At 34.7% G+C, this 22,880-nt stretch overlaps 1 protein-coding gene across 3 annotated transcripts in view; it reads right to left on the bottom strand.

The window, feature by feature from the left end:
• Positions 1 to 373: 373 nt before the first annotated feature.
• LOC136026369 (homeobox protein unc-62-like) overlaps positions 374 to 22,880 on the bottom strand; it is a 39,203-nt gene continuing 16,696 nt past the window's right edge. Inside the window, exons 4-8 of one of the 3 annotated variants that reach the window (XM_065702912.1) lie at positions 22,199 to 22,402; positions 17,707 to 17,866; positions 15,918 to 16,075; positions 10,688 to 10,934; positions 374 to 4,931 (exon numbers count right to left, since the gene is read on the bottom strand). In XM_065702912.1, coding sequence (XP_065558984.1) covers positions 4,885 to 4,931; positions 10,688 to 10,934; positions 15,918 to 16,075; positions 17,707 to 17,866; positions 22,199 to 22,402 — 816 coding nt within the window. In that variant the 3' untranslated portion in view covers positions 374 to 4,884. Of the gene's footprint in view, positions 4,932 to 6,079; positions 6,939 to 10,687; positions 10,935 to 15,917; positions 16,076 to 17,706; positions 17,867 to 22,198; positions 22,403 to 22,880 lie in introns of those variants that run through there. The other 2 variants (XM_065702911.1, XM_065702909.1) reach the window with 2 other exon arrangements.

Genomic DNA, 22,880 nt, shown 5'->3' with positions numbered 1-22,880 from the left:
CTGCACTGAAAGAAATAGTTGCCCTACAATCACTTTTGACTATTGAAAAGGGCACTAGAGCTTTCAATTTCCAGTCGAATCAATCCCTTTCAAAGTCTCTACGACAACTCCTTCTCTACTAAGTACTCTGGTCTGAAGATTATCAAAAGCAAGTTTGATTTATGGTACATTTGCAAAATTTGCCAGCTTTTTCGTTTTTTTTTTCTTGTGACTCTTTTAATCTCGTGGCTAAATCTAAGCTGGATGTTTAGCCCTTTTTGTGAAATAGTTTGTTTGAGTCAATTGTCTGAGTATTATCACCTTATAGTCACAAAAAAACGACGTAAACAACCACTGGATAAAAACATAGAAACTGGAAACGATGTCCTGAAAGTAAATAACAAAACTATATCTATTCAATTCAGATACAAAGCAATAAAAGAAACAATTTACAACGTCACAAAGATACGTATACACAGTTATTAAAATTTTTTATCAAGGAGGAGGAGAGAAAAATGAGATAGAAGTATTTAAATTCTTCACATAAAATATATTGTTACGCACACCATCTAAAATATTTTTCATCATATATAGCTTCACATGTTGATCTAATATCGGAGCTTCAAGTTATAAAAAAAAAATCACAGAAAAAATATCATATTTCAAAACATCGGTCGATGTTTTGGTCGATGTGTCGATGTTTAAATTGGAGTGAAGGATGAATTAGGCCTTGCAGGAGCTGATCTAACCATGTATCTTATTTGAGCTTACTTTTTAGACACTTGATTGCGTCGTCAAGTTTATAGTAACAGGGATATTCCCTGAAGAAAAGAATAAATTAGCAGCAAATACAGAACGGAAATCTCTTTTCCCAAAAGCATTAAATCAAGTCTACAAATCCAATTTTTTGAAGTCCATTTTAAGCACATTTACAAGCATTTTTTTATCGACAATCGCGCCAAAACACCTGATCCATTAATCAGAAGTGGCAGTGAAAGCCATTTCTGAGCTCTCTTTTATTTCTTTTGCAGGTTGGAATAGTTTCTGAACAGCAATATCATAATTCAGGGAGAATTTGCAAAAATAACAAAAACAATCAATACAGAATGAATACAAATTAAACAGCTGGGTAACGCATCTACTTTTTAGCTAGCTTTCTTTCTGGATAACAGTAATTTCCTTACATGCTAATGACCCATGTGTATGGTCCAAAGCGCATGATCTCTGAGTATTTTTAGAGGTAGCCTCTTTGTTGGATATACTCTAATTTTTTAAGGTATACCCTACAAAAGAATAACGTTGGAAAGTTTTAGAAAGTTTAGCAAACTGGTGAAGTTTCAATGAAAAAACCTGGGTTTATACCAAAATCAGAATACAGGACAAAAGCTTCACCAATGCTTGTGTAAAAATTCACAGGTTGAAAGTACTTGGTTGATTTTCACTACTTTTTCTTAAACTCGGTTACACTACCCTTTAATATTAAAGCTATTTATGTTGAAAGAGATGAGCCGAGGATATCATCTTTGACGTATCAGTTTAAGAATGCATCCAATTTCTTGTTAGCTGCCTACCCCCTCCCCCCCCCAAAAAAAAAAGCAAGCAAGCACAACTTCAATTTCAGCTATTTATTCATTTAGAGAGGATATTATTCCTGAAACATTGAAACAGATATACACCAGGATAAATTTCTAGAGCCAAGTCTATGCTCAAGATATCAATAAGAAGACCCTTTCCAAGAAACGATGAAAGGGAAACTCTCTTTCAAGTATCGATGAACAATTTCCCTTTTATCGTAACTTGGAAAGGGTCTTCTTATTTTAGTTTCAGTGATAGTTTTAAGATTTGGTTTTGATTGTATCCTTTGGACTTTTATTTGTATTCTTTTATTCTGCGTTGAAGACAATCAAGCAGAGGTATCGACTGAAATATTTGCATAGCTCTCTTCTTTTTTTCACGGGCTGTCATCCTCGTTCTCTTTTTTTTGCAATTTTTTGTTTTGTCAAAATAAATGCTAGTTAAAATTGATGATTTTCACCAGTGATTTTTGTGGAAGCAAGAATCTACCCCTCGATATCTATTTGTAAAATTTTAGGCAAAAAATTGCACACCAGAAATCCTCATCAAATATAAAGTTACAACATAATAGTGTATTTCCTCTTATAAAGCTTTAATTGCCAATAAATAGGTATTCCATAAAACGAAATCAAGGAGGACTCTATATTTTTTTGTTTTATTCAACTGTTCTAAATAGATTATGATTGCGGCATTCCGATTTCTGTAGCAGAGTCTAATTAATCCGCTAACAAAGTTCTTCAAAGAGCTCTAAGATTCAGCCAGCAAAAAATCTAGCTAATTTATTGCCAGGAGAGGCAGCAAGTTAGTTTAACCCTGACCTATGGTGGTTCAAAATTTTGATCAAGAGACGTATTGGTGCGAACTTGTTTCCTTGTTCGCAAGTATAGAAGTTTAGGAGTTGAAAAGTTGTTAAAACTAATTTTCAGTCATAAACACTTTATGGAGACAGTTTTCGCTGAACATTTTTAAACAAATGTTTATTACAGTGGAATGACAATATCCAGGGCGGGAAGAGGGTCCAAGTCCCTTCTTCCCCCAGAAACGGAGTGTGACTAATAAAAAAGTATTAAAAATATATGTAACATTTGTCCACAGGAGGATTTTTCATGACAACTCCCCCTCCCCACGAACAAAGATTCTGGTTACAACCATGCAAAGTGGTCTTTTTGTAGGTTATTTTTATCAAACAATTCGTGGTAACGAAGTGTAAGAAAGGAGCGACCCAATCAAGTTTAGTCTTACCCATCAGAATTAAGGGCCTGAGAGTATTTGCCTAATTTTCGAAAAAAGGAGGAAACATCCCCTAAAAGACATAGAATCTTAATGAAAATAACACCATCAGATTCAGCGTATCATAGAGGCCAACAGTAAAGGTTTCAAGCTCCTATCTGCAAAAACGTGGAGTTTTGTATTTTTTTTTACCAGAAGAAACATCACGGATGCGTGTTTATTTGTTTGCGTTTAATTTCTTCCCAGAGCTGATCGTATCGACCCACTGATCCTAGAATATCGCGAGAGGGCCCATTCAACGGCAATGAAAAGTTCTAGTGTCACTTTTAAGTGGCCAAAAAGCTGGAGGCCCCCTCCCACGCTCATTATCCCCAATTCACCTGATCGAAATTTTGAGATTGCCATCTTGTTCAGCATAGTCGAAAAAATCTAACAACCATGTTTTTGAGGATGACTTAATTCCCCCATAGTCCCAGGGGGAAGGGCTGCAAGTTTTGAACTTCTGCCCGTTATTTACATATAGTATTAGTTATTGGGAAGTATACAGACGTTTTCAGGGGGATTTTTCTGGAGGGGGGGGCATGGGTAGAAGGTTACGTGGGAGGAAATTTCCATGGAGGAGGGTTTCATGGGGGAATGGTATTTTCTCTGAAGGAGGCGCCAGATTTCCAAGCATTAAAAAAAATAATCAGAAATTAAATAAAAAAAAAAGTTTTTTCAACTGAAAGTAAGGAAGAACAAGAAAACTTGAAACGAAAAGAATATATTACGTATACAAGGGGGTTGCTTCTCATCATTAGCTCGCTCTTACGCTTAAGTTCTTTTTTACTTTTAAAAGAGGTTATTGTTCTAATTAAACAGCCTTTCTTAGATAACTGAAACAAAAATCCAACGTAGGTTATTATTAGTTAAAAAAGTAAAATTGATACGCAAATTTCGTTTTTATTATTCATGAACAGCGAGGAATCTTCGAACCCGCATTAATTCAAAAACTTACAGAAATTACATTAAATAAAAGAAAGTTTTTTAAGTGAAAGTAACGGGTGACATAAAAACTTAAAACGAACACAAATTATTCCCTAAATGAAAGGGACCTTCCCCTCCTCAACACCCCGCTCTTTACGCTAAAGTTTTTAATTGTTTTAAAGAGTCGAGTTGTGAGAAAGAGTCAAAATAGAATTTCCCTGTTCTTGTGACGTCTGTACAAATCAAACTTGTTTCAGACTAAAAAGTACATCCTGGTCTTACAGAAACTTTCTCGATAACTTTTGGAAGGTTATTATAGAACACATACGAACATTTTCATATTTTCAGTCAACAATAGGCCAACTCATGTAGTTAATTGCAAAATAGCATGTGTGGATGAAACTCGTGTGTATAAAATTTGTGCCCAAAGCTGAGGACATCCAGAGAGTCATATGTGTTTTTACTGAGAGTCTACAGCCTTCCATAGTTGATCCTTCCGTAACCTAAATTGGAGAACGTCCAAACATATCCCTACCATGACGCCATTTCACCACATAATGGATAATGCTTCAGATCGAGCTTATAATACTAAGCACACATACTATGGAAACCACTTAAAGGATGCACAGCCCCACACATTTTTTAAGCATCTTCTATCCTGCTAGGATCACAAAAAATGGTCATGGCGCGGAGAAAATGAACCAAAACTTGGCAATTATATGGGAAATGTAAGAAATTACAGAAAACAGAACAAATGAATCTCGAGATTGGGAGTCTTACTTATCTATAAACACTGATTCGGTAATACAAAAAAACAACAACAAAAAAACAACTAAAGATATGAAATTATTTTCTAATAATCTCAATGAACACAACCACTTAGGAAAAAAAAAATACACTTTTGCATGTATATACAATATACAAAATTCGTTATAAAACATTTGTCATTGAAATTGTGAACACGCAAACAACTCTTACTACGAAAGGTATCGTCATCTTAACTAAACACGGTCAAGTGGGAGAAAACACTTAACGTGTTTCACAAATGTTTCACAGAGTTTCTCCTTACTCTTATAACACACAAATTCCTGAGGGATAAATTACTGAAAAAAAACACCAAAGAATAACTGCACATTAAGATTCTTTTCCATTGTTCATGAATAGGCCGTGACTGGGATAACCTGAAATATTGTACAAAATTTAGACTGAAATAGTATTTAATCAACGAAGTGAATTACGACAAATTTGTCGTCAAACAAAAATTTTAAAAATTAAAATTTGACCCTTCCCGTCATTTTTGTTTTAATCATCAACTATCCATTTATTGGCTTTTTTTTCAAACAGCAACTTTTATTATTGTTTTTCAAAAACGTTTCAGAAACGTTGATTTTTTTAAAAGAAAGAATAGCACAGCAGTAACAAGAAAGTGTAGAACAGCATTAAATAGCACTTAATCAACGAAATAGAATTAGGCTAATTTGTATTCAAACAACAAATCTTTCTGGAACAAATATTGACCTCTACCTTTTTTCGATCAGCCATTAATCGTTAAATTGTTGTTTAAACATTAATTTTTATTAATTATTGAATAATTATTAAATTATTAAATAATTATTAAATAATTAACTTTTAATTTTAACATTAAAAGACCTTGCTCTATTTCAAGAAAGTATCATTTGATTCCAACCCATTCCCACAATTTTCCAACTCTGGACAACTCACAAAAAGCAATACAAAATGTTTTACGTTAAAGAAAGGGGTTCTATAACATCATTTTACAGGCTTTATTTTGTTTCATAAGAGTTCTATGATACAATGTACTAGTACTACTAACAACTCAGTGCAGCACCAAGCCATCTGAGGCCAACACAGCTGCACAAACTTCTCCATGCCGATCTTTTCAAAGCTTCTCTCTTTGCACTCTCCCAGGAAGTTCCAATTTCCCTTAAATCTGCCCTTACGATCTTTTCCCGTCTTTATGATATAATAATATCATAATGCCATAGCTTGAGCTTATCCAAAATTTTCAGTGATTCCAAAAGAAGGGCTATTCTATCTACATGCTGTTTTTCTCTACTTAAAGGCCAAATTGATATACCACGAAGCCGTTCCCTTTTAGTGTCTCAGAAATTTTTTGTTTCCTAATTTTAAAGTTATAGCAATTTTTATTACTTCAAGTTTTTTTTAATCTTTGAATCTTTTGACAGGGGTACACGTTACATCACCTACCGACAATCTCTAGATTAGATGTTTATAGAAAACAAAATATATAACAAAATATATTTCGTTAATAAAAATATAAAACAAATGATAAAGCCAAATATTAAAAAATATTACTTATTTTTCTCTCTCGCGTTCAGAAATTAGAAACTGTTCTCTCTAAATGAGATTACTCTCTTTATAGATAAGATAATTGGTCATTAGAAGAAGTATCGATAAAAAAACTCTAGTCTTCTTTCTCTAAGAAAAGAAGTTTGGCGCCAAATATTAAAAAATATTACTTATTTTTCTCTCTCGCGTTCAGAAATTAGAAACTGTTCTCTCTAAATGAGATTACTCTCTTTATAGATAAGATAATTGGTCATTAGAAGAAGTATCGACAAAAAAAACTCTAGTCTTCTTTCTCTAAGAAAAGAAGTTTGGCGCCAAGAAGAGGTTGCAAGACTAAATAAATTCCAGTTTGCTATTGAAACTGATGGCAACATCCAAGAACATGGAAAATATGTTGAAATCATTTTAGAAGTGAATACAAGAATTAAAAAGGAAAAAGGCTAAAGAGAAAGTTTACATTTCACAAAACTTATACAAAGAAAGTAATACTAAAAAATCCCCTTCAATTTTTTAAGGTTCCCTGAAACATTTATTATGTGGTCTAACCTGATGCACTTCTTCTTAATAACACTGGCTATAACGAGAACTGGTGAAAATGGCTTATAGTTTCGATTTCTTAAATATTTCAACTATCTGGACACAAAGTTATTTCAGGCAAGAAACATAGTTCGGTCCAACCTCTAACTGTTGGATAAGGATTTTTCAATTACTTTAACTATAATATACCCAAACATGCCTAAAGTTATTTTGTGGCAAAAAAGTAACTCCAAATATTCCAAGATACAATAATATTACAGAACAAATATCTTCCAAAATAGGATGCACTTTTGTTGCGGAAGAAACAAATTTCGCATTTTCTGAAAAAAAAATTACAGTAAGCAGACTTAAATAATTGATCTTTCTGTTTTTATTCTACTTGAGAGTAGGAATTTGTTTTTTGTTTATTTAGTTTTTTGTCGGTTCTACTTTTTCCAACAGAAACTAATATATACTTCATATTGTCTGTAAACTAGAGGGAAGAAATCCTTATGATTTTGAATACTTGAGCTGATGAGATTGACTGGAGAAGTTACTTCGTTTTGCAAACTTCTTCATAAGAATGAATTTTTTAGATATATTTTTATTGATTCTCGTAGTCGATACCCAGCCCTCCCCAGCACAAAATGCCTATCTGTGAAAACCTAATCTAGCATGACTGCCATGTCGTTATCCATCAAAAATCATTTTGACACAGGTTTGCTCAGACACAATGTCATCTTGTAAAATGTTTTTCTTTCCCAATTAGAGGCGTCCTCAGCCATTTCTTGCACTGGACTTGGAGCTCAACTTTCAAGGCTTCAACACCGTTCGCTAGAAAACTATGGTCTCTGACATCAAACTTCAACAGCTACACGTATTCCAGGATAAATACCCCCCCCCCCAACATATACTAAAAACCTGTCACAATCCGGGGCATAACACAAAGGTTGCTGTCCTCTATCCTCAGGTCGATAAAAATAGTATTTAGTAAACATTGGCTGGCTTATAGCTTGTAAGAGAGGAATTGTCACCTGGAAACATTCAATCTGACACCGCTACTTTAGGAGGTTGGAAGGTTACTTCAGTAATGGAGTGGGACCCACTGTTTAAAAAGCATATCCAATATATCCGAGTTTTCATAATCCTTGCACACTTTTCATACCTTTTTTCCTGAGGAGTGAGGGAGGGATGGCAAGATCATTTTCAAACAATTGTTTATAAGAGAAGTCCCATATTATCAAATATAGGTTGGTGTTTTGCACTAATATAATTGTAGTAAATATTGTAATTACACTCTGAATTCTTTAAAAATTTAATTTGTCGCTAGTACAAATAGGTACTATATTAGTACCAATGGATCGGTAAGTAACTACAGTACTCTGTTTGTATATGTACATTGATACTTAAGTTTCAGTTTACCATCAGTTTACTCAATACTTTCGTCAGGATAAGACGAATTATTACACCTCTGACGAAGCGAGATTCCCAAAACATAACCATAAAAGACAACAGCACATGTACCAAGAGGACTAGTATGTTGGCAAATTAATCAACATCCCAGTCAAACAGCCTTCTACAATCTTGACAGGTTGTTGGCAGAGACGCAGATATAGATAGTAACGGCACAGGGGTCAATAAGTATCACCGGAAGTCATGGGGAGGATCAGAAGAGCTGAATTCGATGTTCATAATGAGGAAAGCAACACTCGCAGAGCATGCAGTAATCATTCCAAACACTTAAGATACTTGAAAGTTACTGAAGCACTATTCTAGTGATGTAGTAGCAATAGTTGTTAAAATTATAATTGGTTATAAGTAGGTTGTGTACTTGATAAATAATCCATATACGATTTTAGAAAACAGTCAGGAAGCTACAATGTACAAAATGGTGCAGCGAACGGAGAGAGCTTTTTAAAGTAAGGAGTATATATTGGGCATATTCTTCGACATAGAAGCTGCATTGACAATGCTACTTCCATAGAGGTAGCAATGGAAGAAGGAAGAATTAATCAATGTATTGAGAAACGAAACTCCATTATGCTCAGAACTGGATAAGTAGTCGTAAACCTAAAGGAAGTCAAATAATACAAAAGTGGTTCCTGCAGGCGGGGGGGGGGGGGAGTATTCTCTCTATATATGTGGAATTTTATTATGAGCTGTTCATCGAACATTTTAGAACAACAGTCAAGATATACGCAGACGTATGCTAATGATATAGTATCATTATTGAGAAGAAAATGTCTAAGAACCCTGTTTTAGTTGGGACAGTATATACTAGAAAAAAAATAATCCAAATATGGTCATAAACTACGTCCGGAACCAGAAAAGAGTGAAATATGTAGTTTTTACAAGAAAGATAAAATGACAAGTTACTTTTACTTTAAAAGTGTATGACCACCCGATTTTTCTGAAAAGTCAGGTGAAATACCTTGGGATCATATTAGACCATCAGCTAAGTTGGAAAACTCACTGTAAAGAAAAGGCTCGGGGAGCCACAGCTATCTTTATTCAGTGCCAATGGTGGGGAAGAAATGGTAACTAGCCCCTAATAAAACTATGTATCAAACTGTAATCAGACTGATTCTGTCATATGGAACAGCAGCATGGGCCAACTTGACTCAGATCAAAGGTCACATTATCCCTCTAATAAGGGTTCAAAGGCTAGCATGCCTAACGATAGTCTCAGCATACCATGGTAATACTGGCATCGACGGTAATGATTCGGGAAATGAAGCAGCCAAGACTGGGACATCACTGAAGGAATGCAGATCTGAATCTTTCATCCCAATTTTTCAGGGCAGCTGAAAAGTGGCATTGATAAGGCGGAGCAATAGAAAATCGAACAAGATTGGAACAGAAATGTCGAATATAATGAAACAAAGAAAGAGCACCAAGAGTTTAAGCCAACGCTGAACAAAAAAGGGTGGATATAGGAGTGGTAATTAAAGCCAATTGGGAATGCTTACCCGAATTTGTCTGTGCGCCATATTTGCAAGTGGATGAACGTTGAAACTAGGAGGCATCTGGTTGAAGACTGTCGAGCTAGGATATATCGGCTAGAGGTTTCCCAATTTTTGAATGTCAAGCTGGATGATTTTGTAGTGGAAAAAAAGGATCTGAGAGCTAGCAAAGTGCATGATAAGGGTAGGGGAATACAATTCTGTCTGGGTTCCCCCAGCCGATGCTTAGCTTCTTTCACGGGGAAGGGGGAGTGCAGACAACAGGCCTTCGAGGTCTGAGCCACTACCCTATTTGGGTCCACCCCACAATAATGATAATAACATTGACCTTTGTGCTCTGAATAGGGAGTCACAATACTGCGCGAGGATAGCATTATTTTTGCAGTTGAAAAGTTTTTTTTTTAAAGATGAGTAGCTACATACTAAAAATAATATCACATTTAAAACAAGATACTTGCCTCTCTTTCTTCCTAATAAGTTCAAGAGCGGGTTAGATCCCTTGGTCAGGCTTTATCCATAGGTTTCATGGACAGAGGCACTTTGTTTCCCATAAGAATTAGGGAAAATTCGCGCTGATGGTTACAAAAAATATGCGTCGTGAGATATTATATGCGTAGATATTTAGATATATGCGTGAGATATTTATGCCTTACATCATAAAAAAAGGTGGTTTACCCCTTGGTTTGAACACAACGATATAACCAAAACAAATATGCATGCTAAACTAGATGTGTCACTTTTAAAAGTTTCAGAAATATTTTATGATATTAATTATTATTAAATCAAGACGTAGACCACATCTGCACTAGGCCAGATCTTAAACATTGCAACTCCAATCTCGTTCGCCTAGAGATAGTCTTAGTTCCACATTTACTTGAATCAGTTGAATAAAATAAAAATTAATTAAATGGCATTAGACTTCACAGCCCGAATCGGCTATACTGATCTCTGCTTCATGAGCCTTAAGCCAGGAAGCGCAATGGGGGATTTGGGACCAGCCATACAAAACTTTTGCATACCCTTCCTCTTAGATTTTCCCCATTTTGTGTTGGGTACTCTGACTGAGCTTCGACAGTCACGCCACCATACTCTGTCCCAAATATTTCATTAAATAATTATATACTAACCCGCGTTATGCATCTGATAGAGTAATCCCGGACTGTTAGTCTCTCCCTGATGCTCCCACATTTCTGACTTCAATTTCTGCTTGGTTACTGACTCCCCTTTACACAGCTGTGTGTCCCGTAACCTCCCAGAAATATGTGGCTGTAATATCCTCCTTCTGGCATTGATAAACCAATTGTTAATCTGATGTACTGTGATATTCCCACGTTCGGCAAGCATTCGCTTTTCCTCTTCTGTTGGGTATGGTCTCTGAAAAAATTTAAAATTACAAAAAAAATTCATTAAGGATCTGACAGAAATGAACGAGACTGGGATTCAGTGCACAGAACTATTCGTATTTAAGGATTTTACATGTCATTAAAACAGGAAACGCAAATTTATAAATACATTTCTTGACACAGTAGAGAATATGACGAAAAAGTATGATGCCCTTTCTAGGATTGAATGCTTCTTAGACAAAATTGAGATGAAATATATGGATCTTTTTATTATTTGAATAGCTATTGTTTATCTTTATTTATTCAATAATTAGTAGGATACGCTTCTTCCTACGAACAGCAAAACTACAACTGGGGTCTTCAATGAAATTCATTTTGCAAATGGCTGCGTATTTTATCAAAACCAAAGAGCTGTTAATAATAGTCATACAAAATATCATTATATTAAGCAGCCCAAATTCGTCGTTTCTTTGTCTATGACGAGGAATTGTGTTACTCGTAGTAGTACTGGCAGTCTAGACATACATTCACAAATAATACAATATAATCTTTTTCTTGCTATCATATAAGTACCATCCGGAAGAAATTCAACTGACCTGGGTATCCTTAACATGGTTATTACAGATACATTGAAGCATAGTTAATATAAAGTCTATAGTATAATTCAAACTTTTTTGCTTTACCTTGTCTCTTTTATTTCAGATCTGTTTATTTGTTCAAGTAAGAAGATGAATATCTTCACAGGTTGCACTCACAAGCATTTATGCATATTGAACAGCATTTACGTATATGCATTTAATTATATTCAACAGATCATTCAATTCACTAAATAACAAAAAAAGAGTTAAAAGACTTTTGACTTGGTATTTTTACTTCATAAATTTAACTCTACAGTTTTGAACGTGTCAAATAAACCTCCCTTCTTAGGGAGGAACCACTAGTCCTTAGAACACTATACATTTTTGTTCAAAGCGAGGAAATTTCTTAAAATTACAGAAAGTCAAAAACGTTTTTAGCTGTTTGACAAGAATAAAGTTCGAAACATATTATACAATACCATTCGCCAATTCTGGTCGTAACATTTGGTCATTGTGTTAGTTTTGGTTAGTGTGGTTTAACGTTTGGTTCTACTCTTGCTAGTCTTATAAAATAAGAGTGTTCTAAGCGTGACAATGACTTTATATGGCTAATACTATGCAATGACTTAGATTTCCACCATAGCTCTGAATAAGTGGTGTCATATTGGTAGCGACTGGTCAATACCAAATTATCCTAATTTTCCTATTTTTAGCAATACTCAAAGAGTGAAGACTCTAGTTAGTCTAAAAAAAAGAAAATTACTGTATCGTATGTTATTTAGTAAAATCCTTAAGCTGCTAGTACTTCTTTTACTTTCCTCTACTGGTCCTGGTGCTTTATATTTTACAACCTACCAGTCTACAGTTTGCATTCTTTTTCACCAAGAAAAGAAAGATATTTACAAGGTAGAACTTAGACAGCTAGCAAACCCGCTTACTCACAAACTAAAACTAAGTCTTCATCGCCATCTTAGTCCAATATGGCTATGCACACTCCCCTTGCTATGCACACTCCCCTTGCTTCCCATTCTATTAAGTACTTGAGCCTTACCTCTTTTTCATTCATTTAAAACTTACACAAACTTTTTGATAACCTCTTCACTCTTATTTCAGGACATGCTGCTTCCACAGATGCATTTGTTATTATAGTGAATAGGCCGCCATCTGGCTCCATACCAATCTTTATGGATCTCTTGGATAAGCAGCTGGAGAAACTAGCAACTAGTTCACATCCATTTATGATGCTCGGGGATTTTAATATTGACCTAAATGAGCTTGATTCGAGTGTTTCTATAGATTTTTTGCAGCTTTGTATGTCCTATGCTTTGTTTCCAACTATAAATACATGCACACGAGTAACCAACTCATCATCAAAGCTAATTGACAATATTTTTTCAAATTTGTTCTTTTCAGCTCCAAGAGTTATTATTACAGATGTATCCGATCATTTTGGGATTTCAACAAGATTTGATCTCTGTATTCCCCAAAAGCCAGCACTAATAATTCCTAAGAGTCCAATGTATGTGTTTAGCCAGAGTAACCTTCAAAAATTTAAGCAGGCAATTGCAGAAGCTAATTGGAATAATTTAATAGACCTCACGGATGATATAAATACGAGTTTTCAAAGATTTTACGATAAACTAATTTTGTTAGTGACAAAAACATGTATAATGGTTCGTTCGCCGTCAAGGAAAAATAATCCTAAGAAACCCTGGATGTCGCCTAGCTTGTTGCACTGTATTAATAAAAGAGAAAAACTTTATAAGAATTCCATAAATAATAGAAATGATCCGATTTGCTGAAGAATTTATAAAAATTATAGAAATGCCCTGAACAAATTACTGAGAAATGTAAAAAAAAAAATATTTCGTAAATAAATTCACTGAGACTTGTGGTAACCCTGCAAAAACATGGAAAATAATTAAAAGTGTGATATCGACAGAGAACTCTATTATTCCCGATGAAGTAGTAATGCAGAATGGCCTACCAACGAAGAAACCCGAAGAGATATGTAATGCTGTTTCTAAACATTTTGCTAATATTGGTGTAGAGTTATCTTCCCGTATAGTATCTTCTGATGATGATCCTCCCTTGGAGTTTTTATGAAGACTCCAATTGATATTTCTATGTATATGAGACCCTTCTCTCGTGATGAAGTAGATAAAATTATCTTTGGGATGAAAAATACATCGGCAGGTAGTGATTCACTCAGTCTTCTGGTGTTAAAAATAGCGTTTCCTTATGTTGCTGATATTCTTACTTCCCTCATTAATTTGTGCTTGAAACGGGGAACGTTTCCTGATTGATTGAAAATTGCTAAGATTACACCTGTTTTTAAAGGCGGTAATAAGAATGATCTTGGAAATTATCGGCCTATCTCAGTCTTATCTGTTATTTCTCGTGTGCTAGAAAAGTGTATTAACACTAGAGTTTATGATCATTTGGAACTGCATAATCTGTTAAATCCAATTCAATTTGGCTTCAGGAAGGGGAAAACCACAGAGATGGCATTATCATATATAACTTCGGTAATCAATGGAGCTCTGATAATAAGCTTAGAGTAGCTGGTCTGTTTTTTGATTTGGTTAAGGCATTTGACACTGTTGACCACCAATTACTACTTCGAAAATGTGAATTTTATGGACTAAGAGGGGCTACTTTAGCTTTGCTTTGTGATTATCTCCAAAACAGAGAGCATTATGTTCACATTAATGGATTTTCTTCAAGTAAGAGTCTTGTTAAATTTGGTATCCCCACAGGGTTCTGTGTTAGGTCCTACTCTTTTTTTGATTTTTATCAATGATCTGCCAAATGCTGTTGCAGCTACTTCTAGAATAGGGGATATAGTGGATCCCGCACCTTCGGGAACCAGGATCACTACACCCTTATTTGCTGATGATGCGACATTGATGTGTGTTGCTTCAGCTGAACAACAACTTACCTCAACAATTAATGCAGCAATGACTATGACATGTCTTTAGTTGAAGATAAACCGGCTTGACCTAAATATAAATAAGTCAAATTTTGTTATCTTTTCACGGTCCCCAAATTATTATCCTTGGATTACTGAAATAGCTACACCGAAGGGAATTGTTAAGCGGTCAAATTCCGTTAAGTACCTTGGGATTATTATTGACGAAATTCTATCATTTAAGTGCCATGTAAAAGCTATAAGTAGAATATTATCGCGGAATTTAGGGATTATCCGCAAACTAAAACATTTATTTCCTTCAAATGTTATACGGTTATTATATTTTTCTCTGATTCATCTGTATATTTTGTATTGCTCGTCTGTATGGCCTGGGACATTCCCCTCAATACTTCGCCCAATCCGCGTACTGCAAAATAATGCCATTAGCTCACTTTGTGGAATAGGGAACCGGGATTCGGTCAGGTCAATGTACAGTATGATAAATATAATGCCTGCAGCCGGATTGCGTGATTTTTATACACTGGTTTTTATGTATAAGTACCATTATGGGTGCGTTCCAGAATGTTTTACAGGCATTTTTCGGGATAGATCTAATATTCATGATCACAGAACTCGAACAAGTGGAGATATTGAGGTTCCTCGCCTAGTTTCAAGTAGGACTACTTTTTCAATTATTTATAGAGGGGCTAAGCTATGGAATAAGCTTGTTCCAAGTATCAAAGAATTGCCCATTAATCAATTTAAAGCCGTGCTGCGTGTGGAGTTTCTTGGTAGGTATACCTTTGAAATAGATTGAGATTGATTGATTTAATATTGGAAATAATTGTTTATTGTTTGTTTTTTTATTGTTTTCTTTTTTTGCTTCAGCATCATGATATTATGTTGTTTGATTGTGTATGAATTATTTATGTATTTTTTTTTTCTCGGTACACGGTTTCACCTTTCTGCTCATTTTAGATTAACTTATTGTTTTTTTTTGTTTTTGTTTTTTTTTCTTCGATTTTTGTTCTTTTCTGTTAGCAACACACCCTCACAAGCAACGCTTTTGGTGTGCTACCGATTGATTTTGTCTGCTTTATTTCCTTTGGGTAATAAATTAATACTACTACTACTACAGACGAACTGGTTGAAAACATAATTTTTGCAGTTAAACAATTGAAAAAAGTGACCAAGACACATTAAAATTTCTCCCATTGTAGACCTATCAAGAGGAATCCGACCACACTTCTCACATAGCTTCTTGTACCTACCATACAATAGTACCTACCAAGCAACTACTCACTAAGGAACACTCTTGCCATCCAGAATAACATTACGCAGCTCGTACTGTACAAATTCCCAATCGCAACAAAACACAACATTCTTTTGAATGGTTTATTTTACATTTTGATTTTCTTTCAGATTCTTTGATCTTGTTTATTATTTTTACTGGTTTTCTTTGTAAAAATTGACGTCTTTCTATTAGTAGGCATTTTATTGACGAACCTGACCTAGTTCCACTTACATCTTTGTGCTGCCAAATCCACTCTTTCAGCATAGCTGTTGCTTGTTTAGGCAAAGCACCTCGGCATCCTTTTCCAGGCTTTTTTCCAGAAAGGTGAGGGGTACTCTGAGAATCATCACTATCTGTTCTTCCAATAGATGTCCGATCTTTTGACAAGTCTAAAATTTAAACGAATGAGTGATTGCGAATTTTGGTTTCTTGGCGATTTTGGAGTGTTTCAAGGTGTCTTACGTAACGTGTTGATGTGTCAATCAAAATCATACAAAAGGGACCCTAACTACAATGGACCGTTCCTGTTTACAGGATCAGTCGTCCGTAATTGGAAGAAGACGCAGTTTGTGCCATCTTCATTAAAAATTCAACTTACATTTAGGCAATATTAAAGAACTCAAAACTTTGAATGAATTTTTTGTATCTGGCATTCACTGCCTAATAAAATGACTTATCCCTGTTTGAACTTTTATTTGTTCATCATTGAAAGGCAGTGGTCTCCTAAAAAATAGCTAAGTCAAATATATGAGGATGATAGACTAATCAAGTATACAACTATTAATTCGGCAACATTTCGTCTGCAACTGGAAGAAGAAGAAGTTTGTGCCACCTTCATTAAAAATTCAACTTATATTTAGGCAACTTTAAAAAACTCAAAACTTTAAATGAATCCTGTTAATGACTTCTTTTAGCCAATGAACAGGACACTATCTGCGATCCGGAATTAATTATTTTATTCTGTATAAATATAGATTGTTTTAATTGTAATACTTAGAGTTCATCTACTGATGATGATCACTGATGTAAGTGGTCGAAATATCCAGAATTTTTTGTATCTGTTTTTCGCTGTCTAATAAAAGGACTTATCCCTGTTTGAACTTTGTTTTTTTTTGTTCTGAGAAAAGAAAGAAAACAACCCTGGACATTTTTACAGTATATCAAGTCAACATGAAAGAAATCATCCCTTTTTGAAATTTCTTTCACTATTGAGGAAACCCAGATTATCTTCTAAATGTTGAAATGGTTAGTTCCACGGTTCGGACTACTCTACAATTACAATTCAACCCTACAATACCCTGCCACAGCTAGTATAGTTCCCAAAGTATTTCGTTAACGCAATATTTCTCCTTCTACTAACGATATTATCCTTGCCAGTTACCAAAAGATTTGGTGGTAGGGTTTGTAAAAAACAGAAAAAAATCTATTTAGTCATAGCCCTATTAATTTTTTTTTCCCATAAGTTAGAAGTGTAAAATTCTACAGTAATTATTTTTTTGTTGATACACAGTTTTTTGTGTACCTAAAATGAGAAGAATTCTTTTTTGCGTCATGTGTGTAGCCTAGTAAAAAGCTAACATAGCCCATAGTAACCAAAATTTTGTCAAAAGATTGTTCTTTTACTATTAATTTGAAAAAACCCAATAAAAAAATAACGATGGTAGCATTAAATAGGACTAAAATAACACTAATTGAATTGTTGTTAATAAGAAACACATTGAAAGAGAAATGTACAGTTCATAAGTTTTGCTTAAGAGGTTCTTTTGAGAGATTTCCGGAATAACACGGACGGTATTAACATGATCCTGAAATAGTACGCTCAAAAAAGTTATAAACTGATTAGATTTGTCAAAATCACTCTAAATTACACACTAAACAATTTTGAAGTGTTAGGATAGGCGTTCATTTGACAACTGAGCCTTCGATTATTTGAGAATAAAATAGGAGTATGATAACTAATAAACTGTGATTATTCTCTACAGCTAATTAAGATGATATGGCAACTTATAATATTAATTACCTAATTCTTGTTCGGCTATCACAAGGGGTGGGCTTTCGTCACACCTATCATCATCTGACCTGGAACACGAATCTGACAAGCCATAACGGCTAGTCCTGTGGTCTTGTCCATAAGAATTACTCCTTTGGTAAATACTGCTAGAATAGTCAATGCCATTTCCCTATAACATGTACAGTTAAATCAATTAGTGCAATATAACCAACGTAACATCTGGCCCTACTTTTAAAAACACCTGTTTTTTAATGGGATTTTAGTTAGTGCTCTTAGAAATAGGTATATGTAATGCTATCAGCATTGCAGTATTTTAATTACTTATCACTAGATTCATCCCCCATATACCTTATTGTTACAGCTCCATAAAGATGTCAGAGAGTAACTTTTACTTTACCACGTGAATAATGAAAAAAAAGGAGAGAAATAACAAAACAAAAACAAATTACTAAAATTTAGTACAATTTAAGGAGAAATTGTGAGTATTATGAAAGCTAGGGTGTAAATCTTTTCAAAATAGTCTTCTAAAAACGATGTGGTGGGTGGCACAAAAACAAATCTGCAAACAGAGCTTTTCTGGGATAATTAAAAAGCTATATTTAAAAAAAAAGGATCAGCAGAAATATAGTCAAAAAATTCTTGTTGTACAATGAACAAAATCACTCTCAATAAATAAAAGCCAAAATGAACAAAAATTCCCATGAATAGCCAAATCAAACTCAAAACGAACAGAAACTATAACAGTGGAGTAGGGCTAACACCTCTTGTGCCTTCTAAAGACGGGAACGCAATTTACACACTACTAAAAACAATCTTTGCGTCGAACTATGAGTTTTATTTTCCATAACAGAAAAAACACCGCAAAAACCAAAGATTACCAAAAAGAACAAATGAACGTGGATTGACCTTTTAATATATACTGATTTTTATACCTAAAAGCCTTAATAATTTTGACTGTATTAAAGTTAGAAAAGCAAAGTGCAAATTACGACAGAATTACAACCCCCATCAAGCTACAGCCTTGAGTATAGACAAGTAATAATAAATCACCAACTTCAACATGCCCTTAAAGTTTCAACTTAATTCCCTTAACTTTTCTTAATGTATCAAAGATACACCCTTTTCACAACATTAGACACAAAACACACGTTGTGCATTTTGGTTTAATTCATTTTTCCACTCAACACGCGCAGAGAATTTTACCTTAATACCCTTAGCCGTTCCTGATATGTCACAGATATGCACTTTGAAAAAAATTGGAGGTACATATTGTCTTTTGATTTAGATTAACATGTTCCAAAATATGCCCCGAAGTTCCAACGTAATTCCTAAGGTTTTCCCGTGATATTGCAGAGATACTCTTTTGACTATCTCGGTAAACATAGTTTATTTTGATTTAATAATCCCCTTGAACTTTCCCTAAAATTTTCGTCTTAATACTTTACTCCATTCCTGAGATATTGCACCTATGCTTGCTTGACAACCTGAACACACTTACATTCTTTTGATTTAGTTTAACAGCAGTAGTAGTAATAGCAGTCTCAAGGAGTCGTAATTGCAATTACAAGTAGTCACAGTCGCAAGTACTCGCAGTCGCAGTCACAAGTATTCATAGTCACTTTGTGAGGTAATTGCAATTACAGTTACAAGTAGTTGGAGTCGCTGTCTTAAGTAGTTGCAGACGCAAGCAGTTATTGTAGTCAAAGTAGCATATAGTTGCAATCGTACCTTAAAGTAGTCACAGCCGCAGTCACAGGTAGTTGGAGCCGCAGTTGCAAGTAGTCGGAGCCACAATTAGTCACAGTCATAAATATTTGCAGTCGCAAGTAGTCATAAACTCAAGCTGTCACGAGCAGTCATAGTCGAAAATAGTCGCAAAAGCGTTAGTAGGATTAGAATATCTAGTTGTTTTAGAAGTATTAGTAAATGTGATAGCATGAAAGTTTCAATTTGATGCCCTTAGCCTTTCTTGAGGTATTGCTGATACGCCCTCTCAACAGCCCACATGAATATAATAGTTCGTATTTTCTGCAACATACCACGCAACATCCCCCGAAGATGTCACCCGAATGCTCTTAGCCATTCCAGAAATATTGCAGATAAGCCCTTTTAGCATCCATATTAAGTTAAACACACCACTCAATACCCTGAAAGTTTCAGCTTAATACCTTTATCTTAGGAACCTAAGATATGGCAAATTCACTTTATTACAAACTTGGATGGAAATAGCGTCTTTTGATTTAGCTTAATATCCCCAATAACATGCTCTGAAAGCTCCGACGTAATTAGATTTTCCTGGAATGTTGCACATATGTGGATTCGATAATCCATATTTTGCACCCCCCCCCCTCAACTATCCCTCAAAAATATAGCTTAATACCCTATTCTGATCCTGAGACACTGCATCAATGCCATTTTGAAAACCTGATTGTACTTAAACCCCTTCGATTTAGTCCAATACTAGTAGAATGAGAGGTAGTAGAAGTAGTAATAGCACAAGCCCTGAGAGGTTCAACTCAGCATCATCAGCCGTTACTGAGATATTGCTGATGCGTCCTTTTGACAAGCAGCAAGAGTGCCTTTTGATTTAGTTTTATAGCAGCTCTAGCAAAGTTACTCTAGCAAACTTGTAAAGCTGAAACCACGAAAGGATAAGTTGAAAATTGTCGTTGGTGACCAAGACAGAGGGATGTCTGTCGTACAAGCTATTAACAATGTCGAACCGTTAATTAAAGCAAGAATAAGCGAACCATTGTTCTTGGGTATCGTAAAAGACACGCCTAATACTATGAGTGAGACTTATTTGCGCAGACTGATCGACAATTGTGTGGAGGCCACCTATGTTGGCAAGACCCAAACAATTCAAACTACGTTTCTCTCGACAGGAGCATCTGGTCTAAACAGTCAAATTCCTCCTAGCAATAGGACTTGAGCGCTTAGCAATTTACAAGTTTCGGTTTTTACCCAGACGCTGCTACAAGTGCCAGTAATACGGTCGTGTAGGAAAAGACTCCAAATAATATGGTTTAACCAAGGGTCAAACCAATCCCCCTTTCCAACTAACAAATACTATATGCAAACAATCCAAGAATTTCATAACTTAGCGCCATTACCCCAAGGTCGGTTGGGGGAGGGGATGTTATAACCAGAGGCATAGCTATTTGATCTTTCATCTATGCTGAACAAAATGGTTATCTTAAAATCTCGATCGGATGCTTTTGGGGGAATAAAAAGCAGGGGGGCTGCTTACCCTCCAATCGGCAAAGTTTTTCTGAAGCCTTTCCCTTGCACTACTCTTAGTATTATCAGTACCCAAAAACGACAATTGGCTAAAAAAAATTTTTTGTTTTTTTTCAAAGAATATGAAGTTTTTAGGGCAGTACCACTTTCCTCAGTGTTGCCACACTGAATTTTGAAAATGAATAACCACACCTAATTAGTTAAATTCGAAAACACTTTCATCGACAAAATTCTAACATTAACAGTCTGTTGATTTACAACTTCAAAGGAAAGCTGCACTGCTTGACACGATGTGTTTTTACCTTACTCGTAGCTCATGTATCAGCCTTTTTTTTTTCTTTTTTTTTCATATCCACTAGAAGCGAAAACTTCATAAGTGTATATGAAGGTCTTTTTGAAGTAACTGCGGATTACTGATTTTTTTTTGCTATTTTTTTCATGACATATATGGTTGTCTGAGTATCCAATAGGCTAATTCAAAAATTGGATTTAATTTTCACTGTCCTTGGTACTTTAAAGTCTAATGAAAACTCTTTTTGTCAGCATTACTTGAGTATTGTCACGTTTTCTCACTCCACAAGGCCCTTTTCAAAATAAACAACCTTACATAATAAAAATAGAGGCTTCGTTTTAAAACTAGAGAAATTAAAGATATAAAGAAAATTTATAACAAAAACTGAAATGTTTATAGAGGCGAAGGAGATTAAAAAATTTATTTAGTTTTTCATAACATAATCGGAGAACTATACCAGAACTACCAGAATTATACCAGGATAAAGAATTCAAAAATTAAAAGAATGACAGCTATTAAAACGACAGAAAAGAAATCACTCGTTAAACCAAAATATACATTTTCAAGTTCATTGAGGTCAGTTCTTTTACAATAATATATGTGGCATCTTCATATCAAAAGTTTTTTCACCATTATGGACAATCATGGGAACCTGCTCGATTACAATTAGGAGTCCTGCCTTCTGCTGCTTTTCTTACATTCTGTATATACGGGGACCAAGTTTTATGTATCTTAGCTGGAAGTTTCCGTTTTGTAACTGCCACAGAGGACAAATCTCGTAGGCTATTTCAGAATACTCAGCATTTTTGTTTAAGTCAAGTAATGTTTTGTGTTATCACTATCTATGATGAAAAAGCGTTTAAAAAATCCCTCTTTTTGTTCTGTTATTTGTATAAAAAGTTATTTATATAACCGAGATCTTATTCCAAATTGAAATGTTTGGGAAAAAATAAATAAGAAATATTTTACCTCACTGTCAAAACTTTGGCGGTCGAAAAGCTCCTCATGTAAACTTAAGGTCAACTCCTCTTCAGTTACTGAACCGATTAGTTTTTCTGGGGCTAATTTGGATTTCATATTACTAACATAACGTGTACAGAATTCGTTACATAAATCCCGAACTTTCTGGAGTTCCATGAGGTGTATTTGTAATACTTGTAGGGCATGAACCATCTAGAAAATTGAAATAGGCAATTAACAAATCAGGATTGCCATAGAAAAAGATTAAGGCATATTTAAGCTCCTTAACGCACGTGAAAATAATAATTAAGTCGAAGCATGACCTTTTTAGTTAGTAACTCGGGAGTAAAATCGAAAATTCTACGAGTCCAGCCCAGAATATTTTTAGCTAAAAGTGCACAATTAGCTAAAATTAATTAAAGCTGTTTGTCAAATTGCCTTTCGATAGCGTGATCTACTTCACACAAGAACATAGTATTGTCTATTCTTGGTAAGAAAACAAGGATTAGCAATACACCATTGGCAATACAAAATATTTTATATTACAACATATTTTATATTATATTACAACATATTTTATATTACAATACAACATATACAAAGCCTCCAACTTACTGGAGGTCCCAGGGACTTCTTGCTGTCCGGTTCTAAGCCGGCTTAAGCGCTTCGGTGTAGACTTGAGAAGATATGT

The sequence above is a fragment of the Artemia franciscana genome, chromosome 4 (assembly GCF_032884065.1).
Source record: "Artemia franciscana chromosome 4, ASM3288406v1, whole genome shotgun sequence".
NCBI lineage: Eukaryota > Metazoa > Arthropoda > Branchiopoda > Anostraca > Artemiidae > Artemia > Artemia franciscana.
The sequence above is the reverse complement of the archived record's forward strand: the minus strand, read 5'-3'. Positions and strand labels throughout refer to the sequence as shown.